Genomic DNA, 25,551 nt, shown 5'->3' on the forward strand with positions numbered 1-25,551 from the left:
CAAGACTGCAAGCAACAGCCAATGGATTCCTGGGGCTGAAGAAATGTGGAGAGAGGAGACCAAGTCCAGAAGTCAAAGATGAGTCTTGGAAGAACAGGAGCCCCTGCCAACCTGGAAGAAGGTGCAAAAGTGGATTCTCCGGTTGGAAGAAAAGTACAGAAATGCACCAAAGAAGATAGTTGTGCGTTCCTCCTTGGTGCATGAGATGTCCCACGTCGAGTTGTTAGATGCAGGTTGTTTGCATCGCTGGATTCCGCCAACAATGCCTTGGTTCAAGCAAGTATGCAGTGTTCGTCAAAGAGGAGCTGCCTGGTCCCAGGAGGGACCTGGGGGCCTCAACTCGGACTGAGGAGAGGGGGCTCTCAGCACTTCAGAGAGCCCTAAGAAGACCAGGCAACGCCAACAGGAGTTCCAGAACACAGAGACAAAGGAGATGCAAAGTGCGGTCGTCACAGCACTACACTGGAGGATCCCACACCGCCGGGGAACAACTCGGGGAGCTGTGCGTTGCAGGATGGAGTGCTGGTGACCTGGGCTATGATGTGCATGGAGAAATTTTGGAAGAAGTGCACAGAAGCCCAAGGAGCTGCAGAAGACGCGGTGCACAGGGGTACTGTTGCAGCATGGGGAGGCAAGCTCTTACCTCCACCAAATTTGGACAGCTGGACCTTTGGACAGTCTGGCCCACTTCGGCCCACCACCTGTGTTCCAGGGATCACGCTTGTCGACAGGAGAGGAGTTTCAGAGTACCGGTTGTCGTCACAGAGAGGTGCCTGCTTAAGCAGGGAAGTGACTCCTTCACTCCACTGGAGATTCCTTTGGTTCTTCTGGTGCAGGGCGAAGACAAACAGTCCTCAGAGTGTGCACACCTTGGAAACTGTTGCAATTGCTGCCTGGTGCTGAAGTTGCAGGTCACAGGAGTCTTCCTAGATACTTTGTTGCAGTTACAGCAGTTCCTGGAGCAGTCCGCAGTTGATCCCACAGTCAGAAGCTGAAGCGGAGGATGCAGAGGAGTCCTGGAAGAATCTTGCAAACCGAATCTGATGAAATACCCAGATGAGAGACCCTAAATAGCCCTGAGAGGGGGATTGGCAACCTACCCAGATATGCACCTATCAGGAGGGGTCTATGACATCATCTGCTGGCACTGGCCACTCAGAGGTCTTCAGAGGGTTCCCAAACCTTGGAATCCAAGATGGCCAATGCCAGGGACACTCTGGAGGAGCTCTGGGCACCACCCCTGGTATGGTGATGGGCATCGGAGTGGTCACTCACTTTTCCTTTGCCCAGTTTTGCGGCAGAGCATGGACTGGACGTCCCTGAACTGGTGTAGACTGGATTATGCAAGGAGGGCACAGTTTGTGCCCTTCAAAGCATTTCCAGAGGCTCTGGGAGGATACCACTCCCATGCCTGTAGCACCTATTTCCAATGGGAGAGGGTATAACACCCCTCTCCTAAAGGAAATGCATTGTTCAGCCTTCCTGGGATTGACCTTCTCAATCCCCAGGAGGGCAGAAACCGGTCTGTGAGGTGGCAGCAGCTGGGGCTGCAGTGGAAACCTCAGAGAGCTGGTTTGGCAGTACTGGGGGGTCCATGGTGAAGCCCCCAGGGTGCCTAATACCAGATATGGATTGGGGGAGACAATTCCATGATCTTAGACACCACACATGGCCATATTCTGAGTTATCATTATGAAGCTGCATATATGTATTGATATATACGTAGTGCACACGAATAATGGTGTCCCCGCACTCGCGAAGTCCGGAGAATTGGCCCTGGACAATGTGGGGGCACCTTTGCTAGTGCAAGGGTGCCCTCATAAACAGTAACTTTGCACCTAACCTTCAGTAAATTAAGGTTAGACACATAGGTGACTTATGTGTTACCTGGTGCAGTGAAAAATGGCTGTGAAATAGTGTGTGCACTATTTCACGCAGGCTGCAGTGGCAGTCCTGAAGAAAGGTTTGTATGAGCTCCTTATGGGTTGCAAAAGAAATGCTGCAGCCCATAAGGATCTCCTGGAACCCCAATGCCCTGGGTACCTAGGTACCATATACTAGGGACCTATAAGGGGGGGTCCATTGTGCCAATCAGAGTTGGAATATGGAGTCACTAAACTATAGTGACAAATTTGGTACACAGAGAGAGCATAAGCACTGGAGTTTTGGGTATCAGAACTCCATGACAGTCAAGCATACTGACAACTCACATAGGCCACAAACTATGAGCGCTGGGGTCCTGGCTAGCAGGATCCTATTGAGACAGTAAAAACACACTGACAAACAGGCCAAAAATAAGGGTAACCATGCTACAAAGAGGCTACTTTCTCACAGTAAATATATAAATTGTTGCCTAAACGACACAAACTTATTAAGGTTCCAACAACCTACTGAAGTAATCCCACTCTTCCTAGGTCATTTTTTCAGTCTTGTTATTTACTGAAATCTAATCTTTCAATGATCAGTGTTCCATCAGAATTTTTCATTTGTACTTTTCAAAGTGTTCTGTCTAAACCTTGCGAATACCTTTGAGCACAAAATTGTTACCTAAATAAATAAATAAATAATACCAAAATAGGAGGGTAGCTGAATTACCCCATCAAAGTACCCCTTGTGGTCATCATCTTAAGATGTTTTATATTCTGAGGCTTCAATCATCTCCTTTTACTATTCAACCATCTAGTTCTGTCCTAAGGGGCACGGTTTTGACGTATAGGTAGTACTCATACATACCCTCGTCTTCATTCAGCTGATTACCATGAAAAGACAGTAGTGGCGTATGTCTCACTAGTCATGTTTTTTGCAGGGGCTGTTGACTTGTGGGTATATTATCCTGCTGTCTCGGGTTGGTGAGAGAATAGCAGCCAGAATGAGGAAGGAACTCTTCTCGTCTCTGCTCAGGTAATTTTAAACAGGTCACCATCTTTGTTGGTTCTCTAACACTTTCCTTGCTTCTCTCTGGCTCCTCTATGCTGACTCCAGGATCCAGTTGAGTACCAGTTTCTCACCCTGTCCTCTTTTTCTGGTTAAATGTACCATACCTCACTGTTTTACCCTCTGCTGTGTTTTTTACTCGTACTTCATTGGTGAATACTTGTGCACCACTCCTGTGCTTACGTGATGTGCCCAAAGGCTGTGCACCAGTGCTTTATGCAAGAACTTGAACCTCATCTTGAATTCAGAGTTGTATGTGCCTCTTCTTTCAGGCAGGATGTGGCTTTCTTCGATTCCCATAAAACTGGTCATCTAGTCAATCGTCTCACTTCGGATGTTCAGGAGTTTAAGTCCTCCTTTAAGCTTGTTATTTCCCAGGTGAGTCTTCTTCATGCAGGGTTTGCATCAGTCCATCGCTGTGTTCCTTGCCTGCTCCCGGTAGGGTCTTGCTTTTCTCTGCAGTGGTTGCATTGTCCCTGCACAAAATGCACAGTAGATCCAAAACCCTACGAGGAAACTTGTGTATATGATTTAAAAAACAATGATTCCCAAGATGTCACCCTTAAACAATAAGACAAATACATACGGGTGAAATTGTTAAAATCACACTGAGCAAAACTGAGATGGTCAATTCTTAAAAGGCAAAGAAATTGTATTACTTTGATATACGCTGTATATAGTAGCATGGTGCAGATGGTGAGCAGCGAGTGTGTAAAAATGTACACAGTGCTATACAATCCAACTAGACTGATTTAATCATTTTGAGAGAGATTCAAAATAGATTAGGCAATAGTTTATCCTATGGCCAGACTTGGTATGTGAGAGTTGTGAACGTTTCGACCCTTTTAAAGAAAACAATGTATGAGTCTCTCTTCAGGCCAATGCAATACGGCTATGCCAACCATAGAGGTAAATCCAAAGTTGCAAACGATCCGAGAAGGTCCAATGTACACAACTTAAGTCAGGAAACAAACAGTCCAATATGGTTGCTACCCGTACAATAAGGAGAAACAAGAGGCAAAAAGCCCCAATATTTTAATATAGAGTTGAAAAACTCCTACAGGAGTTAATGCAGCTGGGATCAATCCATGATTCTGGTAGTCTGCCAGAGGAGTTACGCCACATAGAGTATGCACTGTCCCTGTGACATACTTCTCCATTTGCAGTGTTTCTTCTCTCCTGGCTCTGAACATGATAGCACACATATTGCCTTTGTCCATCATCTGTATCTCTTTCATCGCTATGCTTGTTCACTGACACTGCTTGCTCTGTGCATATTTTGTGTGCACTCACATTACACAAGCCCCATCAAACTTGCACTGAGCCCGCTACACTCTTGCACTGCACCTTGCACCTGCTCCACACACTCCTGTTGGCCTTGCACTGGCCCGTGTAGCATCTGCACTCTCACGCACTGCTCTCTGTACACCCGGCACTTGCACTATCTTTGTGTGCCAGATTTGCCTTCCACGGTGGCTGTTTGCATCGAACTCTCCTCTCTGCTAAGGCTTGTTTAAATCCTCTGTTTCCATCCTCAGGGTTTACGTAGCATCACCCAGACAACTGGCTGCTTCATCTCACTCTACCTCATCTCCCCGAAACTGACGGTGCTGATGGTTGTGGTGGTACCAACGTTGGTGGGAGCTGGTGCCTTGATTGGCTCTTTTCTAAGGAAGCTTTCTCGCCGAGCACAGGAACAGGTACTGATAGAAACGCTAAAAATGCACAAAGCCCTAAAAGACAGCCCTCCACGTGTGTGTGTGCGGCTCTGGGATTATAGACCTCTTGGTCTGGTTTATCATGTAGCAGTGATAATTTTGTACCAGGTACCCCCATTATTCAAACACTTAACACAACAACACAACCTATTGTTTAATTGTACCCCATCAAGTTGTGAGTGAAGGTAGCAGCCATTGCCTTCCTGCTATCCAGCAGGCTAATGCCAGCGTAAATGTGTACTGTACTCTGTGTAGTATCCTCTGTGCCCACCATGTGGCACAGGGTTTGACTTTTATCTTAGCCCCCGCTATCACCACATTCATTCCAAGGCAAGAGTATTGCCATTCTCCATGATGATGGATTCTGCTTCTCACTTGCAGGTTGCCCGAGCAACAGGAGTGGCTGATGAGGCATTGGGAAATGTACGGACAGTTCGAGCTTTCGCTATGGAAGAAAAGGAGCTAGAGTAAGTATGGAGTTCAGAACTTCTAACAAATCAGCCATTGTTACAGGAGAGCACAGAAACCAGAGATGTTGGATAAGGGAAAAGATACTTAAACTTTTTCTTGCAGGAGGCTACAGCAACTAGCCACTTAGGAGATTCTGCTATTTTTGCTATAAGTAGGAGGCTAGAAGCCTGCATTAGAGACGAGAGGCTGCATTACATAAAACAGTGGTCCAGGGACCCCTGGGGGTCCATGAAGCCTCCTCAGGGGGGCCGCGACTGCTTAGAAAACTAAATAATTTTAACAGATTAGGTCCACAGCTTTTAGTAATGATTCCTCGGGGTGGGTCCCCGGATTCCATAATGATTCAGTGGGGTCCCCAGGTTCCAGTAATGATAAAGTGGGGGTCCACAGAAGTCAAAAGGTTGGGAACCACTGACCTAAAGGATGCATTGTCCATGTTTGCGCTGAGGTGCACCTTTAATTAAACACAAACAGAGACACTGCACCCTCTTACAGATAATATGCGTCTCCTAGGGCAGACTCGTATTTGCGTCTGCACTGGGGGCAGCGCAATAGTGAAAGCCTAAGCAGCTGTTTGTTGCAGCAGCTGTGCCTTTCACAGTGTAGGTGGCATGCAGCCTGCTTTGAAAAGGACAGAGATCCCTCTGCAGGGGGGTGCAGTTAGTGAGTGCACCCACCTTCAGGGGATGTCTGAGGTGCACCTCATGGTGGCCTCTTTGCCTCTGGGCCTAAGCCTATAATACAGTGAGGACATACAAGCAAAGTTTTAATCTAATGTTTATGGGGTATGCTCCTTAGGATTCCACTGGTGCTATATGTGTGCCAGCGCAATCTGTGTTACAGAAGGGACCATGCAAGAGTTTGCCACCCTTTTCGGTAATACCAAAGTGTTCCTGCATGCTGAAAATGGACTCACATGATACGGTTCCCTCCACCCAGGTCACTTTATGTAATACAGTCTCTGAAATGATGGGTGAAATCTTCCTGTTGCAGATTGGAGCATGATGCATTCTTGCTCTTTAATGTAGGTGACAGAAAACTGGTGGTGCCAATTCCATTGAGAAACCTACTGTTGCTGGTTCTTACTAAATCCTTTAAAGATGTATGCCAAGACCAATCCGATACCCATGCAACAAGAGGGTTTGGTTCCCAAACCTTGAACAATTCTTAGGAACACACATAAACCATCTCCAAAGATGACACTCCCTCCAACCACCCCCACCCAACATAAAAAAACTTACAAATGTGTATTTGTAAAGGGCACGTTCACTCCGAGTATCTCAGTGGTGAGTAACAGAAGTGTATTGTTGCCCAACTTTATCAACCTCTGGAGGAAGAAAGGTTTAGTTACATTAGAACCTGTGACCAAGAAGTAAAACGCAGATTCCATCTGTGGCTATATTTGTCCACTGAGCCACCAAAGCCAGACAAGTACAACTTCTTTAAAACTCAGCTTTGCAAAATAGGAAAAAGAAGCTACACCAGCAGCATATGCAACTCCCACATAATATACACATTAATATTTGGAGAGGGAGGGCATAGTAATGTAGTCCCCATCCAGCATGAATGTTTTTCCCTTTGTAGTTCTTAATTCGGGTCTCATGCATTTCTTGGGAAAAAAATGATAGAGTTAGCATCCAAGAACTTGATTTCCTGAAAGTGGGATACGACTCGTCATTGTGCCTTGAATTCTTCTGAAAGGTTATGATTGGCACTAAAATTGCTTTTAAAAACACGCATCACGGACCTGATAGCTCTTTCCATGTAAGTATCTACATAGCTCTTAGAAGCCAATTACTGGCAAACCTTGATTGGACGTAGAGGAGAAGTGGACTTGGTTTGTGCATAGAAAATGTATTGTTTGCTATTTGCAATGAATAATTATAAGAATGCATTTGAGGCACATGTGTAGTACCTTGAGCAGCAATGGTAATTTACTTTTTAACCTCCAGAGGAAATATCAGATTTTCTCACATGCTCTTGAGCTGGCAGCCTGTCCATCGGCAGTTCCCAGTAAATTTTAAGCTTTTGTAATTTTCAACAGGATAAATCTCTATCACCTATCAGGAAATCCTTTAGTGCAAAAGTAAAAAAAAAAGAAATAAAAGAAACCCTGGGGGCACAATAGAAATATCTTGCTCCCCACAATAGCGATTTTGAAATGGTCCAGAGTTGCTAAAGTATATTAGCAAGTTGATTACCTCATATAATGCTGTAGTAGATCTTGCTCACCACACCTAGCTAATGAATCCACCTTGTTGATTTGGTGGTTAACCTAGTAAGTGAAGGGCTGTACATTTTTGCTCATATTGGTGTAGTTTTAGTACAGCTAACATGTCAGGTGGGACATTTTCTGCATTTGAGAGGTTGTGTAACCTAGTAGCGAAAAGGATTAACCAACCAAATTACAGATGTCCTTTTGGATTGGGATAACATACATATTAAACAACCATTGGCCATGCCAATAGGTCTGATTTTAAAGGAATCTTGTATGGTAATATGAAGCATTATAAGTAAATAGCATGGGAACGGATATGTATTTGTGTGGAAGCAAAGACCTGTATAATAATACTTGTGTATTTTAAAAGGGCAGGTGGCAGTTGCACTGTCAAGCCAAATCTAAACACACATGGAGCTAAATGACTGCCCTCATCCCATCTGTGCAGCTGCCAGAGAAAAACATAATAAATTCTCTGGTTATCTAAGATACTTTACTAGCATTACAGAGTCATGTGTGCACCCCTGACAGCTGAAGTGCGGGAAGCTAGATAAATGAAAATATCACAGCTGTGTGGACAGCTTCTGTCCAATCAAACCATGCACACCTGGCTCCCAACATGAGGGCAGAGCCAAAGCCCTTCTCTAACAATGCCTCCATAATTGTATTGTGACAGCAGCGTGGTCAGGCCAGACCATTAAAAAATGGGATGTGACCTCTGCTGCTGACTTATCTCTCTCTCTTTCTCAAGGCTTTATTCTACAGAAGTGGATAAATCTTGCCGCGCAAACGAAGTGCTGGGAGTGGGCATCGCCGTCTTCCAAGGACTCTCCAACGTCACCCTGAACTGTGAGTATACTGTTTCTTTTCTCCTTTTATTGTCAGGGTCTCACTGACTCATGGGTTTAGTGGCAGGTCTCCACTCTATTATAGATTAGTCAGTCATTTGATAGCACCTACGAAAACAAAGTAAAAGGATCAAAGAAGTGGATAACTCGGGTGAATATATGATGGGGTTGTAGAAGGCCAAATGGACAAACTTGATGGGGAAGGTCTTTTTTCTTTTCCATCAAACTATATTTTATTTCACAAACGTTCTGTTAATTTTCAAGCATCTGCTCCAAAACTCCACCTCACCGATTCCAGTTCTGTTCATGTTGACTATCCCTAACCCTTTACAGTCTCATTGATGTAAGCATTCTGAAATAGTCTTCGGTAGCAAATGCACACAACCATAAAACAGCATTTAATAATTCCTACAAACATTTATTGCAAGCTAAGTTTTTGTCCCATGAGCCAGTAGCTGCAAGCCAGAACTTGTAGCCCCATTACTAAATGTGTAAGCATCAGCAATGTCAGCAGAGTGAAAATTAAAAATGTACTTCATAAATGGAAGCGATCTAATGCTATAGGTCATAAAACAGCACTCAACACATTTGTTGAATTTGTTTGCAGTGAGCCCGCTTAATTTTGAATACTGTCATAACGGAAAATCATTTAATCTCAGAACTCCATCGTAGTCATTCTTCCTCTCTCGTTGCAATCAGCTCTTTTTTTCCACCTACTCACTCGTCATCATCCTCTCTGACCGAGCCACACACACTCACATTCACAGCCTAATCACACACGCTCCCCTTTCCCACTCACCATATCCCCAGTTTCCAACTAACGACCCTTGCCTCTCTTCCGTCCACACTCTTTCATACCCACCCTCACTCACCGTATAATTCTTCTCATCCACTATCCACAAATACCTGCTATCCTATCTATGACTGTCATCTATCCTGCCCATGTACACTCTTAAACCTCATCCAGTCTGATACCCTGTAGCCACTCAGACATGCTCCACCTACATCTTTCTTTCACAATTTTTCAGTCCAATGTGTATTTATTTTAATTCAGTGAAACACTGAATGACAGTCACACATACATAATCTAATGAGAGTATTCAGAATCATCTTATATTTATCAGCCAAATGCTCTGCTGCCCCACCTCAAAGCATGTCCACAGGCCATCAGCGTACATTTACTATAGCAGAGGATCATTTTTTCTTCTCCTTGATGCTATAAAAAGGATATATCCCTTCTCGCCTCCAGCTTCATTGAAAACACATGTGACCGGGCCAAGGAGTCTGCTTCTTGACGGATGCTTATTTTAGGTTGTGCTCTTGGCAAGGTATTGCAAAAGTGGTGCTCACTGTCCTTCAAACGCAAGCTGTTTTCCTGCCAGGTCACTCAAGCATTTTCCCATACCAAGTATTGCCCACAGCCTGTGAAACACATGCTAAATCCATGGGGGTGCCACATTTTTCCAATGGAAACTATCTCTGATTTCACTGCCCTCAGGCATTGTAAGGGTAGGTTATGTACCACTTTGGTTTGGAGATATGACCAAAATTGTTTGGTCTCAATTACAGGACAAATGCTCAAGGGTTAAAGGGTAATTGAAAGCTAGTTTTGGAAAGAAGTTTTCCTCACTTCTTTCCAAAAAGTCATAAGTTTTGGCAATTCTGTCAAATGTGAACTGTCACCTACAACGCCCCAACCTCCGCCCACATAGTCCCTACACGTTTCCCAGTCACTTTGTCAAAAAAATAGTTTTTTCTCGCGGTTGCATGTTTCATAGGGAAATGTAAGACTCAGAGGCGCAGTTGCACGTAGTGTAGCTGCCCCGAAAGTGAATTCTTTTTGCATTGCTGAATGGTTTTAATCACATAATGGAAAAGGTCTGAAATGATGCTACACCTTCCCTTTCTCCATCATCAAATGGGCATGCGTACACGGACGGTGTAAAGCCTTTATGAAAACATGTAGGCATGAGTGCTGATGGAAAGGTCGTGTAGCCTAGCTTCTTAGCACCCCAATCCCATACCTTAAGTGTTGTGCTAACAGCCGTGAAGATGTATGCATTTAATGGTCTCTCAATTTTATGTAGCCGGAAGAGGTCCTATTATAGCCTTCTGACATTGGCATGATGCAGAGCAGACAAGGGCGTGCCTGCTTCCTTCTTGGACCATTTTGTTTCGTCCTCAATGGAGAGGCCAGATAGTAATTGTGTAAACTAAGAAGGGCAAACCCTCCTGCCGATCTAGCTGCTGTCCCAAACGGATTATAACATTGGAATGTTGGAAGTGTCTCTGAACCCAATGTGGCGGCAGCGAATTGTAAATACCAGGAGAGGCCTCCTGCCCTCAGCATTTCAACTCATAATCCATAACGTCTCACTCTTCCTCGACTCTTGCTCTCCTCAAGATATGTGGACTTGTATCTGCCTCTCTCTCTCTCAACACAAGCCATCTGGCAGAGTCAGAGGCTGCGGTGGAGGGAAGGGAGCTAAGGCTTCCCCCTCCCTTAGCTCCCACTCTTATGCTGTGATAGGCAGACCTGTGTAAGGAGGCAGACGCTTCCACTGCCCCCGTCTCTCGCTCTACCTGGCCAGCTACAGGAGTGAAGGAGCTGGACCCAGGGAGACGCAGGCTTCCATCTTCCGGCTCCCCCTGTCCGTGGATGTCAGGCACTCGCCCGACCCTGTCCTCCTTCGTGAACTGTCCTGCCAGTAAGACATGCAATGTATGACACATGGAGCTGGACCAGAACATTGGGCTGTTATTATCAACTAATACACCCCAGCCATTGCGACAGTTAGATGGTCACATTGTCAGGGTCGGAGAGGTAAGGTACTGCTGGTTCTAGGCCTGAAGTTGCAAAATGAGCTCTTTCCAGACTTAAGCGATATTCTCTGCACTAAGCAGCTAAAGGAACACCCAACGACTCCCCATCTTCCTGTGGTCCAGTTTGAATGCAATGTGATGCCTTCACTTGTCTTACTTTGGGTTTTATTGTTCTATAAATAAGTGACAAACAACAGCAGACTTGTATGAACTACTGAGAGGCTCTGAGCTATTAATAAGAAGCCTGGTGCCAGTATGTATATTACATAAGACACTTCTGCTGTCAGAAGATCACTGATGACTTGCCACCTCTTAACTGTTTGCTGAACAAGTAGAGTCTGTAAGCAGCAGGATTTTGTTAATGAAGGCAGGAATGCATTGGTATCAGTACTTTCCGTGCTATTCATGCACTTGAGGTAAATCAGTACCTATAGAGTTGGTAAACATGACACAATTACAATCTAGGATCATACTATCTACCACTGAACATGCTTAATCTTCTAAATGCACCAGGAATGCCAAGATAGGTTCAGAGATGGCAAACACACACGTAGGAACCTGAGAGAACCTAGTTTTCAGCTTTTTCTGTGGCTGTCAAAATCCCCCCAGAACGTGGCCAGTTTGTTTCTGTGAATCCCTGTTACTTGCTCATGACATCTGTGATTTTCAGTAAGTGTTGTCAACCTTTTTGATTCCTGATTCTAGGTTGACGACCCTCTACTTATGACTGGGATAACCTGCTAAACCATGCACCATTGTTTACATTAGGTTGTGGTTGATTTATCTTTGATTACTGAAGATGGTTAAGTTCACAAACTCATTAGGAGCTTTTGTGAAAAATATCAAATCTACCCATGTGCCTTAACACCAGATGTTCTGACAAATAAAAATGTTTCGATTATTGAAATGCAAGGAGAAGGCAAAGCATTTTCTCATGTCCGCCTTTCTTATTGTTTTTATCAGGCATTGTGCTAGGCACCATCTTTGCTGGTGGGTCGATGATGGCAGCAAACGAGATTTCAGCAGGTGACCTCATGTCGTTCCTGGTGGCATCACAGACTGTCCAAAGGTGAGTTTGCGGGAAAGGCTTCAGTGGTAAGCTGGCGGAAATCACCAGCACCACAATAATTGTTAGACTCAGTACTATACTTTAGAACCCAGAAAATATTTCAAGGTGTGATGTTTTGTTTTGTGGCTAGGTACAGTAGGATAAAGATATTGCTCAAGCTTGTGCGTTGTACGTAAATATTTATTGTGTGTTACACAGTGGCGTAGCGTGGTGGGTGCAGGGGAGGCCGGCCGCACCGGGCACAACATCTTGGAAGAGACTAAATCCACGGGTTAGGGGGCGCAAATTACTTGCCTTGCCCCGGGTTAGGGGGCGCAAATTACTTGCCTTGCCCCGGGTGCTGACAACCCACGCTACGCCACTGGTGTTACAGCACCCACATTTCCACCAAAGACAGGACAGAACAGAAAAATTAGCCAACTCATATTCAGTACTTGCTGAAACGCAGCTAGATAAAACCGGACACCCAGTGTCTCTTTTACCTTCTAAAATCATATATGAACACGGCTGTACTGCAGTGTGAGGCAGTAGATTTCAGAAGTAGAACCCTTGTCAGAAGTCCCTCAACCTCCTAGCTGACTAATATTTACTAGCACATGAACTGTTGCGTTTCCTTATCCATTTTGTGAATTAAAATTCCTATCTACATGTGACCTAAACAGTCCTGACGATAAGTCATTTCACCCTACTCTAGATGATGCATAAAATATAGTTCTGGGCAATCCTAAGGTATGTAAAGACCTAAAACTTGCTGTCTCAGCCAAACTCAACTCCTGTCTTTCTTTCTTGCCTAATGTTACTGTATTATCTAGACTTTCAGTCTTGTCTGAAACCTCAGGACCAATGTGCCAATTATAAATACACATCGTGTGCATGTGTTTTGTGCACTTGACTTGGTAGTTCTGGTCTAGCTTACCCTCAAACCCTGATCAGTTAGACCACGAACATCTTACAGCAGATCAGTAAAAGGGAGGTGGATTAGAATAATATCCTTGTAAAACAGGAAATAGGGCACACACCTCGCCAATATTACAAAACAACAGCTCCACTCATATCTGGAAACTGAAAGCACACTCCAGAGCAAGTGAATTTAAGAAACCTTAAGAGTTATACCAGTGTTAATGAGTTGAATTGGCAGAGTTGTGTACTTTTGCATGTGTGTACCCACCACAGGCTTGTTGTAGGTTTTTACCTTTCACAGCTTAGCTGTGACTATCTGTAAAATTATTTCAGGTGCATGGCTTGAACAGCAGAAATATCCCATTCAGTTTCAATATCTAACTTCTTAAGTGTTGAGGCCTTTTCACTCCCAATGCGGAGCCCTTTTTTGATATTTGGGGCATTTCATGCATCTAACAACTGAACAAAATTCTGAATTCAGAAAGTGGTAATTTGTGTCTATTTGCTTATGGTTTTCCCAGAGAACTTAATCGTTGAAATCAAAAACTAGATGTCAACAGGGACTACGCAGTGCACCAAGGACGGCCTCTGAGCTCTTCAATAAATATATTCCCCTTTTGTCCTTACACCTACTTGGATTGAATGACGTGGCTCTTCAAGTGGGTACCCTGCCTTATAACCTACTGAGTGCCACTGTCTCTTTTATACTAAAACCTAAAAAAAAATCCAAAGTACTTCAGCACTTAGCAGCCTATATCACTTATTAATAAAGAACATAAAATACTGGGAAAGGCCTCACTAATAAATAAAAGCAACTCCTTAGTAATCAAATACCAGAATGGTTTTGTACCTGGGAGAAGCACATTCCACTGCCTCCAGTGCCTACACGTAGCCATAGCCTGAGCAGATGTACTTCATGATTACAGTGCAGTGGTCGCAGTAGACTTTGAGGAGGCTTTCTAATTATCCACTGGCCCTTCATGTTTGGAATCCCTGAAGGGTTGAATCTCTGCCCACTCTTTATAAGATACAGTGAGGTCCCCTATTTCCTCTATGGGCCTAGGTACGCATAAATGGAGCACCCTCCCCCACTTCCTCATTGAGCGGAGCACTCATCAAAGGTGTGTACTCTCTCCTCCCCTTTTTGACCTGGTGATCGAGCCACTTACTCATTGGATTAGAAGAGACATACAGTTTCCTTGCTCCAGATGTGGAGATGTATGTGAGAACAGAGTATTCCTCTGAGCAGTTGATAAACTCTGTTATATTGAAACCCTTGATACCATAATAGACTAAAACATATACACCACATATATGAAGATGCTTCTGGCCCCAGTGTAAATTGAGATAAGCCCATGTATGTCCCAGCTACCAGCAACATAATAAATGCCAAGTAACTCCAACCTTAGCTGGGCAGATGGGCATTTCAATTATTTGGGTATGCACATTGCTAGAGACAAACCAATGAGCTGGGACCTAAATGTATCACCACTCCACCGAGTGAGGTGGGATATAGATTCTTGGTGTACATTCCTGTCATCCATAATCGGCCAAGGAGCAATGCTCAGAATTATTTCACCCCTCTCACTCTTATACATAATGCAGAACTATGCCTGTGACATCCCTCTCATACACCCTTAAGAATTACTGGCTATTATACAGATCTTCTTCTGGGCAGCAGAACTATTGTGGATTTCCTTTCAAGGAAGCACACAGTCGCCCTATGACTGGTGCTTCTCTGCCTTGTTAATCTCAATTAGAGGTTGGCTGTTCAAAGACTGGAGCAACCCCAATGCCAGATTCGATCTACAACTCCTTGACAGAAATGGGTTATTTAAACAGCCTCCAATGCCCTCCCAAACCGACCCCAATCTATAGAACTTAATTATACTGTTGGGACAGTGTGCTGCTCTTGATACAATGGGAGGGGGTCTCACTTGCGAGACCCAACTCTGTGATGGCATGTGTTTTCTATGGTGTTGTGTCTAGAAGGAACTTAATTGAAATATCCAAGTTGTACAATTCTTTTAGGAGGGAAGCCACAATAAAACCTTTGAACACTAGACTTAATTCTACACACACACACCAGTTTTTATCTATATCTGTAGGTAACCCACCAGCTTGAAGCCCATTAAGACAAACTATTAGCATTAGCTAAATTTAAACGTTTCAGAGCCAAATATGAAGATGGAACAATTGGGCAAGAAAGTCATATCCAAATTCTATAGATCCTTGGTATAAAATACTACTGACACATAGGGCAACTCCACACCAAACAGGAGCAGGATTTGAGAATCTTGGAAGATGCAGAGAGTAGGAAGGCCACAATGGTCCCTGACACTTGGGTGATCTCTTCCCACATCCACCTGATGCAGCTGAAATATTTCCATAGAGTCTACGACAACCTCAGTTATGAGATGAGAAGAGGCTCAGACTTTCTTAGGAGAAAATCTGAAATCTGAACCTTGTTTCACACAATATGAGACTTGTCAGTGGGGAGTTATCATCATTGTCATCATCAACTTTATTCACTTTGAAAAAAGATAAAACTATAAAAGCCAGAAAAAACACGCAGCATCACAAAATCATAGATAAAAACGTAGTAGTAATCTAATAACATAAAATTCCTTGGTCGAACAGCACAATTTAAAAAGCAAGCAACATTTCAACAAATACAGGCATGATTAAGCAGCTAGAAGTACACAACATTTGTCTGGATTAAGTTAAATTCAGTCCTATCAAAACATGTTTTAAAAGAGTTCATGCAAATGTTTGTAAAAAGTACATATCAAAGTAAAGTGCAATGTATCCTGTTTTGATGTAGAATCACGTGGGCAAGGAACACAGTCCACATTAGTAGACCGGCCCTTAGGAATAAGTAAAAAGTGGTTAAACAAGAACAACCTGAACTGGGTTACTAAAAAACAATGGACATTAGACATTTCACGTAAAAGATAAGGATATAAGAGCTCACAGATGGTTTTAACAGTGCACAAAACTATCTCCTCCTGTTTCCAAGAGATAAGTGTTTTAACCCAATCTAATTTGGCTTCAACAATACCCTTTGGTTTGAAAAACAAATCTGGTCGGCCCAGCTTTAACAAGTCAGCCTGTATATGTGTAAACCATGTGTAAGGAAATGCCTCTGTTTGCACGTTCACCCCCACATTTTTAGACTGATGCTGCTGGGTTTCAACTCTGAGAGTGCACTGAGGCCTTCTAAACAGACCTCAGTGGCAGTGTTTTAACCCCATACAAATTGCATGTTGAATTGTATACTCCCAATTGCCAAGCCCTGGCTTACTTATAAGTCCCTAGTATATGATACCCATATTACACAGGGTATGTAAGACAGAGTGGCCACTCAGGGCTGTAGCACTGTTTGTGCCAACCTTCATGTGACCAGGTACAAAATGGCTCCCATCCTGCCACTGCAGACTAGAAGGACCTTGGTTTCACTGCCAGTTCAACTTTGCAATTTAAACCAAAGGCAGAGCTTCCCTATCCCTTAACATTATATGCAAGGCTCCCCTAGGGATGCTCTATAGAGTCCTATGGCAGAAACCATTATTTTGGTAAGTAGGACATATGTGTTACGATATGTCTTAGCAGCAATACTTCCAAATTGTTGTTTTGCTGTGGGTAAAGTTGGTAGCCCCATTGGCTAATACAGAGTTACAGGGTGGCAACGCAACTTGGCTAACTTTTGTCTGGGACTACCAGATGGGTCATGTAAGGTATCAAATTAATCGGGGCATTAAATGAAAACTGATGCCCAGGTCGAAAATTAATGTCACTATTAAAGGTAGGCAACTTGTTCAAAGTTGCCACTCTGTGTTGTGCTCATCCAGTAGCTTCACAAAGGCATGCACATACAGACAGCTTTCTGACTGCCTGGGGAGATGTGTGAGTGGCTCCCAGGCTCAGGAAGAAAGTCAGTGCTACAGCACAGAAAGGTATCGCCTCCTCTACCAGGATGCCCACTCGGGTGGGGTGGTGGGGGGTTGGCCCAGAGGCGTGCTTTAAAAGGGAAGCCACCTTTGATGGGCCACCTGGCCCAACACTGCTGAGCAGAATTCCATTTTGTTCCTGTAACAGCTTGGAGACGGGGCCAGGGAGGGGAAACTTGCCCCCAAACCAGTTTTACCATGGGTGTGTTGCCCTCACGTAGTCGCACCCGGGCTACCTTGCTCCTCATGACTGAAGAAGGGGTGTAACAGCTTGTAGGGGCAAGAATGTGGCATTCTGGGATAGCCAAATGCCACACATCACAGGAAATTCGTCACTAGGTAGGAGCGGATCCAGTGGGCCACTGGCTTGTGACCGCTTGGTCCCCTCAGGGCACTTTTTCTGAGACAAATATGGCACCCTGGGGACGTTCACCCTCAGTACTTGCTGGACTTGGAAGGAGAACAAGAAGAAAAGCACTTTGCACCCTTTGGAAGCACACAAAGTGAGGCTGTGACGGCAGAGCGACTGCACCTGCTTCATTTTGGGCTAGTACAGTTTGGACTCTGTTCTGTGTGCCTGGCTTGGGGAAAAACTGATTCTCAGCCCCAGCCTGAAGCAGAGTCTCCAAGGTTCAGCTGGCTGACCTCCCAGAACAGCACTGGGGACATTAAAGCTGAAAGTGCCCAAGTTGCCTCTCTGGTAGCCACTGCAGGTGTTTTGCTGCTACTGGACATCAGGCACATCTAAGGACAATTCTGAGATAGTCAAAAGGTGCACCTATGTCTGTTGCACTAATGGGTGTTGGTTGTGACCAAGTCCTCACACCATGATATCTTAAAGGCATTGTCAACTCTCAGACAATCTTTAATAATCAACCGATTAACCTCAGCTCGGGTTTGAGCCAGACCGATAACCTTAATAGCAGCTTCCTCAGTTGAATGATGTCTGACACAAAGCTAACCCCAAGTCTTTATGGACAATAAATGCAGTGGCACTTTTAGGGACCCAAAGTATGTGTTTCAAAGACAAGTTTTCAGTAGTTTACAATGCATTAAAATTGGCATCCCGAGAGATCACTACCGTATGCTTAGATGTGTGCACACTTAGCCTTGTAAATCTTATGGCTGGCACACCTTTATGCTCCCCAACCTAGCAGCAAAATCAAAAATGGAAGCAGTGCTCCTAGCGAAGGCATGTCTGCAGGCCTTAACCAAAGGAGGCCATCTAATTGAAGTATCAAATCAGATACAGAGATAAGAGAAAGTATTTACCTTTGTAATTATGTGCTCTGCATTTAGTACATTTGAGATCTACTATAATTGTGCGAGAGTTTAAAAATTGGTAGTTATATCCAGACTATCTGTAGAGCAGACACATTACTAATAAAAATCTGCAACCTTTGGCCTGTTCTAGAGACTAAACAGTATCATCACGTAGAGGAGTGCCAGAACTGGCTGGCCTCCAATCATGGGCATAACCCTGTTCTAGTTAATTTATGTATAAAGTCAATAAAAAGGGAACCAAGATACAGCCTTGTCGAACACCCCAAGTGAAAAATGCTCTATACATTCCCCCTTTACAGCAAACCTAATAGAGACAGCTAAATAAAGATGTAAGTCATGCAAAAAAACGATGTTTTTATTGATCCCCATGTCCAACATAATAAGCTATGGCTTTTCTCTATTAACCTGGTCAAAAGCTAAAGACAGGGCCGTAAAAGGCCAGATGTAACTCTCCATGTTTGGTTACTGTGTATTTAGATGTAAGAAAATACAAATTCAGACGTTGATTCCCTGTCCTTCTGCATGGGCGAAAGCCATACTGTACTTCTGAAAGGACCTGACTATCACTGACTCTGGACCTTAACCTAGAATGAGTCGTTCTCCCTATCAGTATAATCACTGCTTAATTCCAGTGAGTTGGGAAACTGTGTCTAAGAGCTGGGTTACTATAAATAATGGGAAGAGGAGCCCAAAGGGAGACAAATTTAAATAAGTCTAACAGAACTCCATTAGGGCCAGGGCATTTGTTGTTAGGGGGCCCAGTATTAGCATCTGTTACCTCTTTCCATCCAAAAACTAAATGAAAATCACATGCAGAGAACAGAGAAGACGGAGATGAAAGATGTTGGGGCATCATAAATGGCCTTGAAATGCCTAATCCAAGCATCTACTGGAATAGGTTGGGTAAGCAACGAACCTGATTCTAGTTGAAACAATGGGTGGTTAACAATCTCCTAATATTGGGTACAATCCTTACATCTACTAGCAACAGTCAATTCCTGCCAGTCCTCCAACTTTGAAATACATTTCCTTTTCAACACTGCCAATTTATAAGCATTCTTTGTCTCTGTCCCTTGGGATCTCTTGGAGAGCCTTCAGGAGGACACAATTAGCCGAGGAATAAGAATGATCAAAACATCTGGTTAACGTTATCAAAGAATGCTTGGCAGATGAGAGAAAGGACCTCACATCATCACAGATAACATTAAGAGAACTAACTAGACACACATCAGGAAGTCGGTCATCAAGACAAGCAATGAAAGCAACATAACATGTACATCCTCCCTTACTAGTATCAACTCACGACAAGGTGCGGTTGCCAGCTTATGTTGTGCCCTCAATTCCGAGGTGTATTCAAAGACCCTATTTAAGCAAGATGGCAGTCTGCCTGGTTACGTGAAGGAGAGTCCTTTTTCAGGAAGAGGAAGCCACTAATTGCGTCATGTGTCATCCTCTGCGACCTCTCCCCACCCCGGTCAGGCAGTGCCACCAGGGCGGACTCAACGTATCATGAAATAGCAAATGGGAGGGAGTTCTTAAATAAATTGTGCTGGATAATGCTGGGATCCAGAATAAATAAAAATACCGTTTGGTACCCAGGTTATCACTTTTATTAGAGTGGGACCATAGGTACGATTAAACACCTTACAGAACGGTCTGTGAGATAGATTTCTCACACCATCTATTAGGTCAACATGATCTGCTTTTCTATAGCCTAGCTGGTCTTAGGCATTTGTCACGGCCAGATGATCCCTAAGAAATGGGCCAAAAAAACAAAACTTTAACTTAAAAAATCACAGGCAAATCCTACCAGAATTTTTCATGTAAAGGTACATATGTAAAGATAACAATACACAGCGTCCAAAGTTAATAGGTTTGCTGCAGACAAATGAATAAACTGCACACCTGCGCTATACTTTCAAGCAAACATAAAAGAAATAACTTTTTATATAAACCATTATTTTAGTGTGGAAACAAGTGACACTGCAAACATGTTCAAAAAAGGTGGTGACGATAAATGCACACAACTTAAATGCACATGTCAGAAAACACTAAACAATAACCAAGTCAATTCTTAACCTTTACCCTCAAGCAACTGGCCTCGTGGTCTGGGAGGAGACCTACCCTCTATAGTCACGCTCTATGTGGCCAAAATAATCAAACATAAAAAAATATATGCACACTTGATTAGTAAATGAGGATATAACACTGTCTGAGTAGGAGCTTTTTATTCAAATACAGGACAGGATTCCCAGTTGTTAGTAGGACTCTGTGATGTTATGACAGCGTGCCAGGCCTTATTAAAGAATCGTGTGACAGGGAACCATCATTGGTGGCAGTGGGTCACTATGATAGGAAGGCATATAAAAACCTGTATTGAGTAATTCTATAGCCCACCGGTTACAGAACAGGAAGTTCCCCTTGTGTACATTCTCCATTGTCTAAGCCCACAGTAAACCCAACCCTGAACATAAGTAATTGCACTAGTGAGGGGAATCTTGAAATTCAGACTGGCGTGGAAATCCTACAGCTTCAACAGTGTGGATATTGCAAGTTAGGAGCAAAACGAGGTTGGGAATAACAGCATGATTGACCTCAGATATTAAAAAAGGATTCTTAGAGACACTGTCCCTTCAGATACTAGGAGCATTTGAGGTTAATCCCAGTTCTTCTTTCATCAGTGCTGGCCCCAACTGCAAAAGTTATAAAGGACAAAATAATGTAGAACCACTTGTGGGCATTAAGTGCAGGAGAAATTCTATGCTTACCCATATTGTTGGGGACCTTCAGAGGCAGCTAAGAGGGAAGGCCCGGCCCAGCTTCAAAAGGGCATGGATGGGCCTGCTCTTCACCCAGTCACATCCTGTGCCCCAAGACTCCAAAAGGCACTTGAAAGCGCAGTCACGAGGGCCCAACCCCTCTAGTGACAGGGAATAGTGGAACTGTGTAAAACACACATTTACATAGGTACGTTCCAAAAGATCGCCCCCCCTCACTTGAATGAATAGCTATGTGGCATGGATTACTGTGCTAAATCAGAAAAATTTAGATATGAAGATTGTGGAAGTCTAAAGAATTAGAAGAAAATATGGAATTTGTGGTGTTCTACCTTAAGAGATGTTTTGCCGAATTGCACCTAAGACTGTTACTAGCGTAATTATGACATATGATATATAATGTCTGTTGCTTGTTCACAAATACGTGATACACCGTGCCATCACCTAAGCTGCAAATTCCGAATTGCGTGCAGACCATGCATCAGTACTTATGGTACAATCTAATCTATGCAAAATGGAAATTAAGGAAACCAATGCATTTCTAAAATGAGTTATGGAACGGTGGTTATTTGTAAAATTCTGAATTTGGGGTTACCCATATTATCATGTGATACAGAGGGCATTCTGTAAAAACACAGTGACTTACATTTGGAAGCCAAAAATGCAACCAACTTCAAATTTGGGGTGGAAAAGTCCCTTGCATAGTATTGGAGATGTACCCCTGCCCAGAATGCCCTAGCTGCAGTGATATCTCGATCCTTGGTAACAATATTTTGGTCACGGGGGAACATGGATCTGTGGGCTTGCTAAAGACTGGGAGGAGTGCTCAAAACATTACCCTTCAGTGGTTGAAGGTTAGTTGAAAGTTACTGTCTTTCATGAGAGTTAAGCAGCTTGAACGCGGTGGTGGCAGCATGCTGTGATTTCAGTAATGGTAATCTATACAGCGAGCAGGCCTTTTTACCTCAGTCAATGAAGTTGTGCTGCTGGCCCACTTGTCTAAAGCTCTGCCGCTCTATGCTTAATTCAACCATGGCCTGCATTGAGTTTTATGCAGTGCCAGGCAGCGTGCATGGTTGTGTGTGTGCATTGGGATATATGTGTGTCTGTGAAGTTGTGCAGTACCTGAGTCAGCGCGTGAGGCTGCATATGCGCACTGGGATGGATGTGTGCCTGAGAAGTGGCACAGTACATGGGAGTATATCATGTGTGTTTGTTTGTGTGCCCAGGGATGTATGTATGCTTGTGAAGGGCACAATATACGAAGGTCTCTGGGTTTTATTTTGGGCGACCCAGGGCTTGCTACAGGAACATATAGAGGAGACCCCCAGCCAGATTAGTGGTTTGGTGGATTCCACAGAACTGGGTAGGACATACATTGAAGGCAGGAAGAGCCAGATTCTTCAGGACACTTCAAAGGAGGCACTTTGATTCTAAAAGAGTGTAGGAAGGTGGCTTTCTTCTAGCATGGTTACCCCCATTTTTGACCTGTTTGTCAGTGTGTTTTTAGTGTCTCACAGGGATCCTGCTAGTCAGGACCCCAGTGCTCATAGTTTGTGACCTATATGTGTTGTCAGTATGCTTGACTGTGTCACTAGAGTTCTGCTAACCAGAACTCCAGTGCTTATGCTCTCTCTGTTTACCAAATTTGTCACTAGAGTTTAGTGACTCCACATACCAATTCTGATTGGCACACTAGAACCCCTTATAGGTCCCTAATAAATGGTACCTAGGTACCCAGGGCATTGGGGTTTCAGGAGACCCTAATGGGCTGCAGCATTTCTTTTGTCACCCATAGGGAGCTCATACAAACACTCCTTCAGGACTGCCACTGCAGCCTGAGTGAAATAGTGCACACACTATTTCACAGCCATTTTCATTGCACCAGGTAACATATAAGTCACCTATATGTCTAACCTTCAGTTACTGAAGGCTAGGTGTGTGTGAGGGCACCCTTGCACTAGCAAAGGGCCCCCACGTTGTCCAGGACCAATTTCCCGGACTTCGTGAGTGCGGGGACACCATTATAAGCGTGCACTACATATATGTCAATACATATATGTAGCTTCACAATGGTAACTCCGAATATGGCCATCTGAGGTGTCTAAGATTGTGAAATTGAACCCCCAATCCAAATCTGGTATTGGGGGCAATTCCTTGCACCCTGGGGGCTCCACCATGGACCCCCAGTACTGCCAAACCAGCTCTCTGAGGTTTCCACTGCAGCCCCAGCTGCTGCTACCTCATAAACGGGGTTCTGCCCTCCTGGGGATTGAGCAGCTCAATCCCAGGAAGGCAGAACAATGTATTTCCTTTAGGAAATAAGAGTTACAGGCATGGGAGGGGTATCCTCCCAGAGCCTCTGGAAATGCTTTGAAGGGTACAGACGGTGCCCTCCTTCCATAATCCAGTCTACACCGGTCCAGGGACTCTCAGTCCCTGCTCTGGCGCGAAACTGGACAAAGGAAAGGGGAGTGACCATTCCCCTGTCCATCACCACCCCAGGGGTGGTGCCTAGAGCTCCTCCAGAGTGTCCCACGCGTTAGCCATCTTGGATTCCAAGGTGTGGGGACCCTCTGGGAGCATCTGAGTGGCCAGTGCCAGCAGGTAACGTCAGAGACCCCTCCTGATAGGTGCATACCTGGGTAGGTAGCCAATCCCCCTTTCAGGGCTATTTAGGGTCTCTCCTCTGGGTGTTTCCTCAGATTCGGTTTGCAAGTCTTCTCCAGGACTCCTCTGCTTAAGCTTCTGACTGTCGGATTAACCGCAGACTGCTCCAGGAACCGCTGTAACTGCAACAAAGTATCCAGGAAGGTTACTGTGACCTGCAACTTCAGCTCCAGCCAGCAACTGGAAACAATAGTTTCCAGGTTGTGCACACTCTGAGGACTCCCTGTCTTCACCCTGCACCAGAGGAACCGAAGGAATCTCCCGTGGAGTGACGGAGTCACTTCCCTGCTTCAGCAGGCACCTCTCTGCAACGACAACCGGTACTCTGGGACTCCTCTCCTGTCGACTAGCGTGATGCTTGGAACACAGGTGGTGGACCGAAGGGATCCTGACTGTCCAAATGTCCAGCTGTCCAAATTTGGTGGAGGTAAGGGCTTGCCTCCCCGTGCCAGACAGTACCCCTGTGCATTGAGTCCTCTGCAGCTCCTTGGGCTTCTGTGCACCTCTTCCAAAAGTTCTTCATGCACAGCATAGCCCAGGTCCCCAGCACTCTATCCTGTGATGTTCAGCTCCCTGAGTTGTTCTCCGGCGGCGTGGGATCCCTCTGTGTAGTGCTGCGACAGCCACACTTTGCAACTCCTTTGTCCCTGTGTCCTGGGACTCCCGTTGGTGCTGCCGGGCCTTCTGAGGGCTCTCTGAAGTGCTGAAAGCCCCCTCTGTCTCCTCAGTCTGAGTTGAGACCCCCAGGTCCCTCCTAGGTACAGGCAGCTCCTCTTTGACGCAAAACGCGTTCTTGCGTGAACCAAGGCTTGTTGGCGGAATCCAGCGACGCAAACAGCCTGCATCCAACTACTCGACGTGGGACATCTCTTGCACCAAGCAGGAACCCACAGCTATCTTCTTTGATGCATTTCTATACTTTTCTTCCAACCTTAGAGTCTGCTTTTACACCTTCTTCCAGGTGGGCAGGGGCTCCTGTTCTTCCTGGACTCTTCATCGACTGCTGGACTTGGTCTCCTCTCTCCACAGGTCTTCAGGTCCATGAATCCATTGTTGGCTTCTTGCAGCCTTGCTTGGTTCTTGCATAATCCTTCACCACGACTCCTAGTGTGTCCTGAGGAAACTTGCTGTACTTTACTCCTGTTTTCCTGGGCTCTGGGGTGGGGTAGTTTACTTACGTTTGGTGTTTTCTTACATTCCCAGTGCCCCTCTACACACTACACTTGCCTTTGGGGGAATCAGACTTTTGCATTCCACTATTTTAGTATATGGTTTGTGTTGCCGCTAGGCCCATTGTAATCTATTGTGATTTTCACTGTTTGCACTATTCTATTACTGTTTACTTACCTGATTTTGGTTACTTAACTGTTTTTGGTATATATTGTGTATAATACTTATCTCCAGTAGCAGTATCGCCTCTAAGATATTTTTGGCCTTGTGTCACTAAAAAAAAGTACATTTTATTTTTGGTAACACAGAGTATTGCTTTTATTGTGTATAAGTACTGTGTGACTATAGTGGTATTGCAAGAGCTTTGCATGTCTCCTAGTTCAGCCTTGGCTGCACTGCTACAGCTACACCTAGACAACCTAAGGTGCTAGACACTGCCTACATTTCACTAATAAGGGATAACTGGACCTGGTATAAGGTGTAAGTACCTTGGGTACCCATTACAAACCATGCCAGCCTCCTACAAAGAGAAGCTTGTCAATATGGGCTGGACCCATCTCGGAAAGGTGATGGGGCTGATAAGGTAATAATAAAGCGCAGGGCTGGGGTCCTTTTGAAACCTTTGATAGACATATCCCTGAGGCAGACATCCACATGTGACTGTATAGTTCTCCAGTATTGAATCTTTCATGGATTCACATGCTTGAATCATTCCCCGT

At 44.5% G+C, this 25,551-nt stretch overlaps 1 protein-coding gene across 1 annotated transcript in view; it reads left to right on the forward strand.

The window, feature by feature from the left end:
• Positions 1 to 25,551, forward strand: part of ABCB8 (ATP binding cassette subfamily B member 8) — a 397,400-nt gene that overhangs the window by 227,131 nt on the left and 144,718 nt on the right. Inside the window, exons 4-9 of the mRNA XM_069210769.1 lie at positions 2,807 to 2,901; positions 3,207 to 3,312; positions 4,473 to 4,634; positions 5,034 to 5,119; positions 8,093 to 8,190; positions 11,976 to 12,081. Of these exons, the coding sequence (XP_069066870.1) occupies positions 2,807 to 2,901; positions 3,207 to 3,312; positions 4,473 to 4,634; positions 5,034 to 5,119; positions 8,093 to 8,190; positions 11,976 to 12,081 (653 nt within the window). The remainder of the gene's footprint in view (positions 1 to 2,806; positions 2,902 to 3,206; positions 3,313 to 4,472; positions 4,635 to 5,033; positions 5,120 to 8,092; positions 8,191 to 11,975; positions 12,082 to 25,551) is intronic.

This window comes from Pleurodeles waltl, chromosome 10 (assembly GCF_031143425.1).
Source record: "Pleurodeles waltl isolate 20211129_DDA chromosome 10, aPleWal1.hap1.20221129, whole genome shotgun sequence".
Classification (NCBI taxonomy): Eukaryota; Metazoa; Chordata; class Amphibia; order Caudata; family Salamandridae; genus Pleurodeles; species Pleurodeles waltl.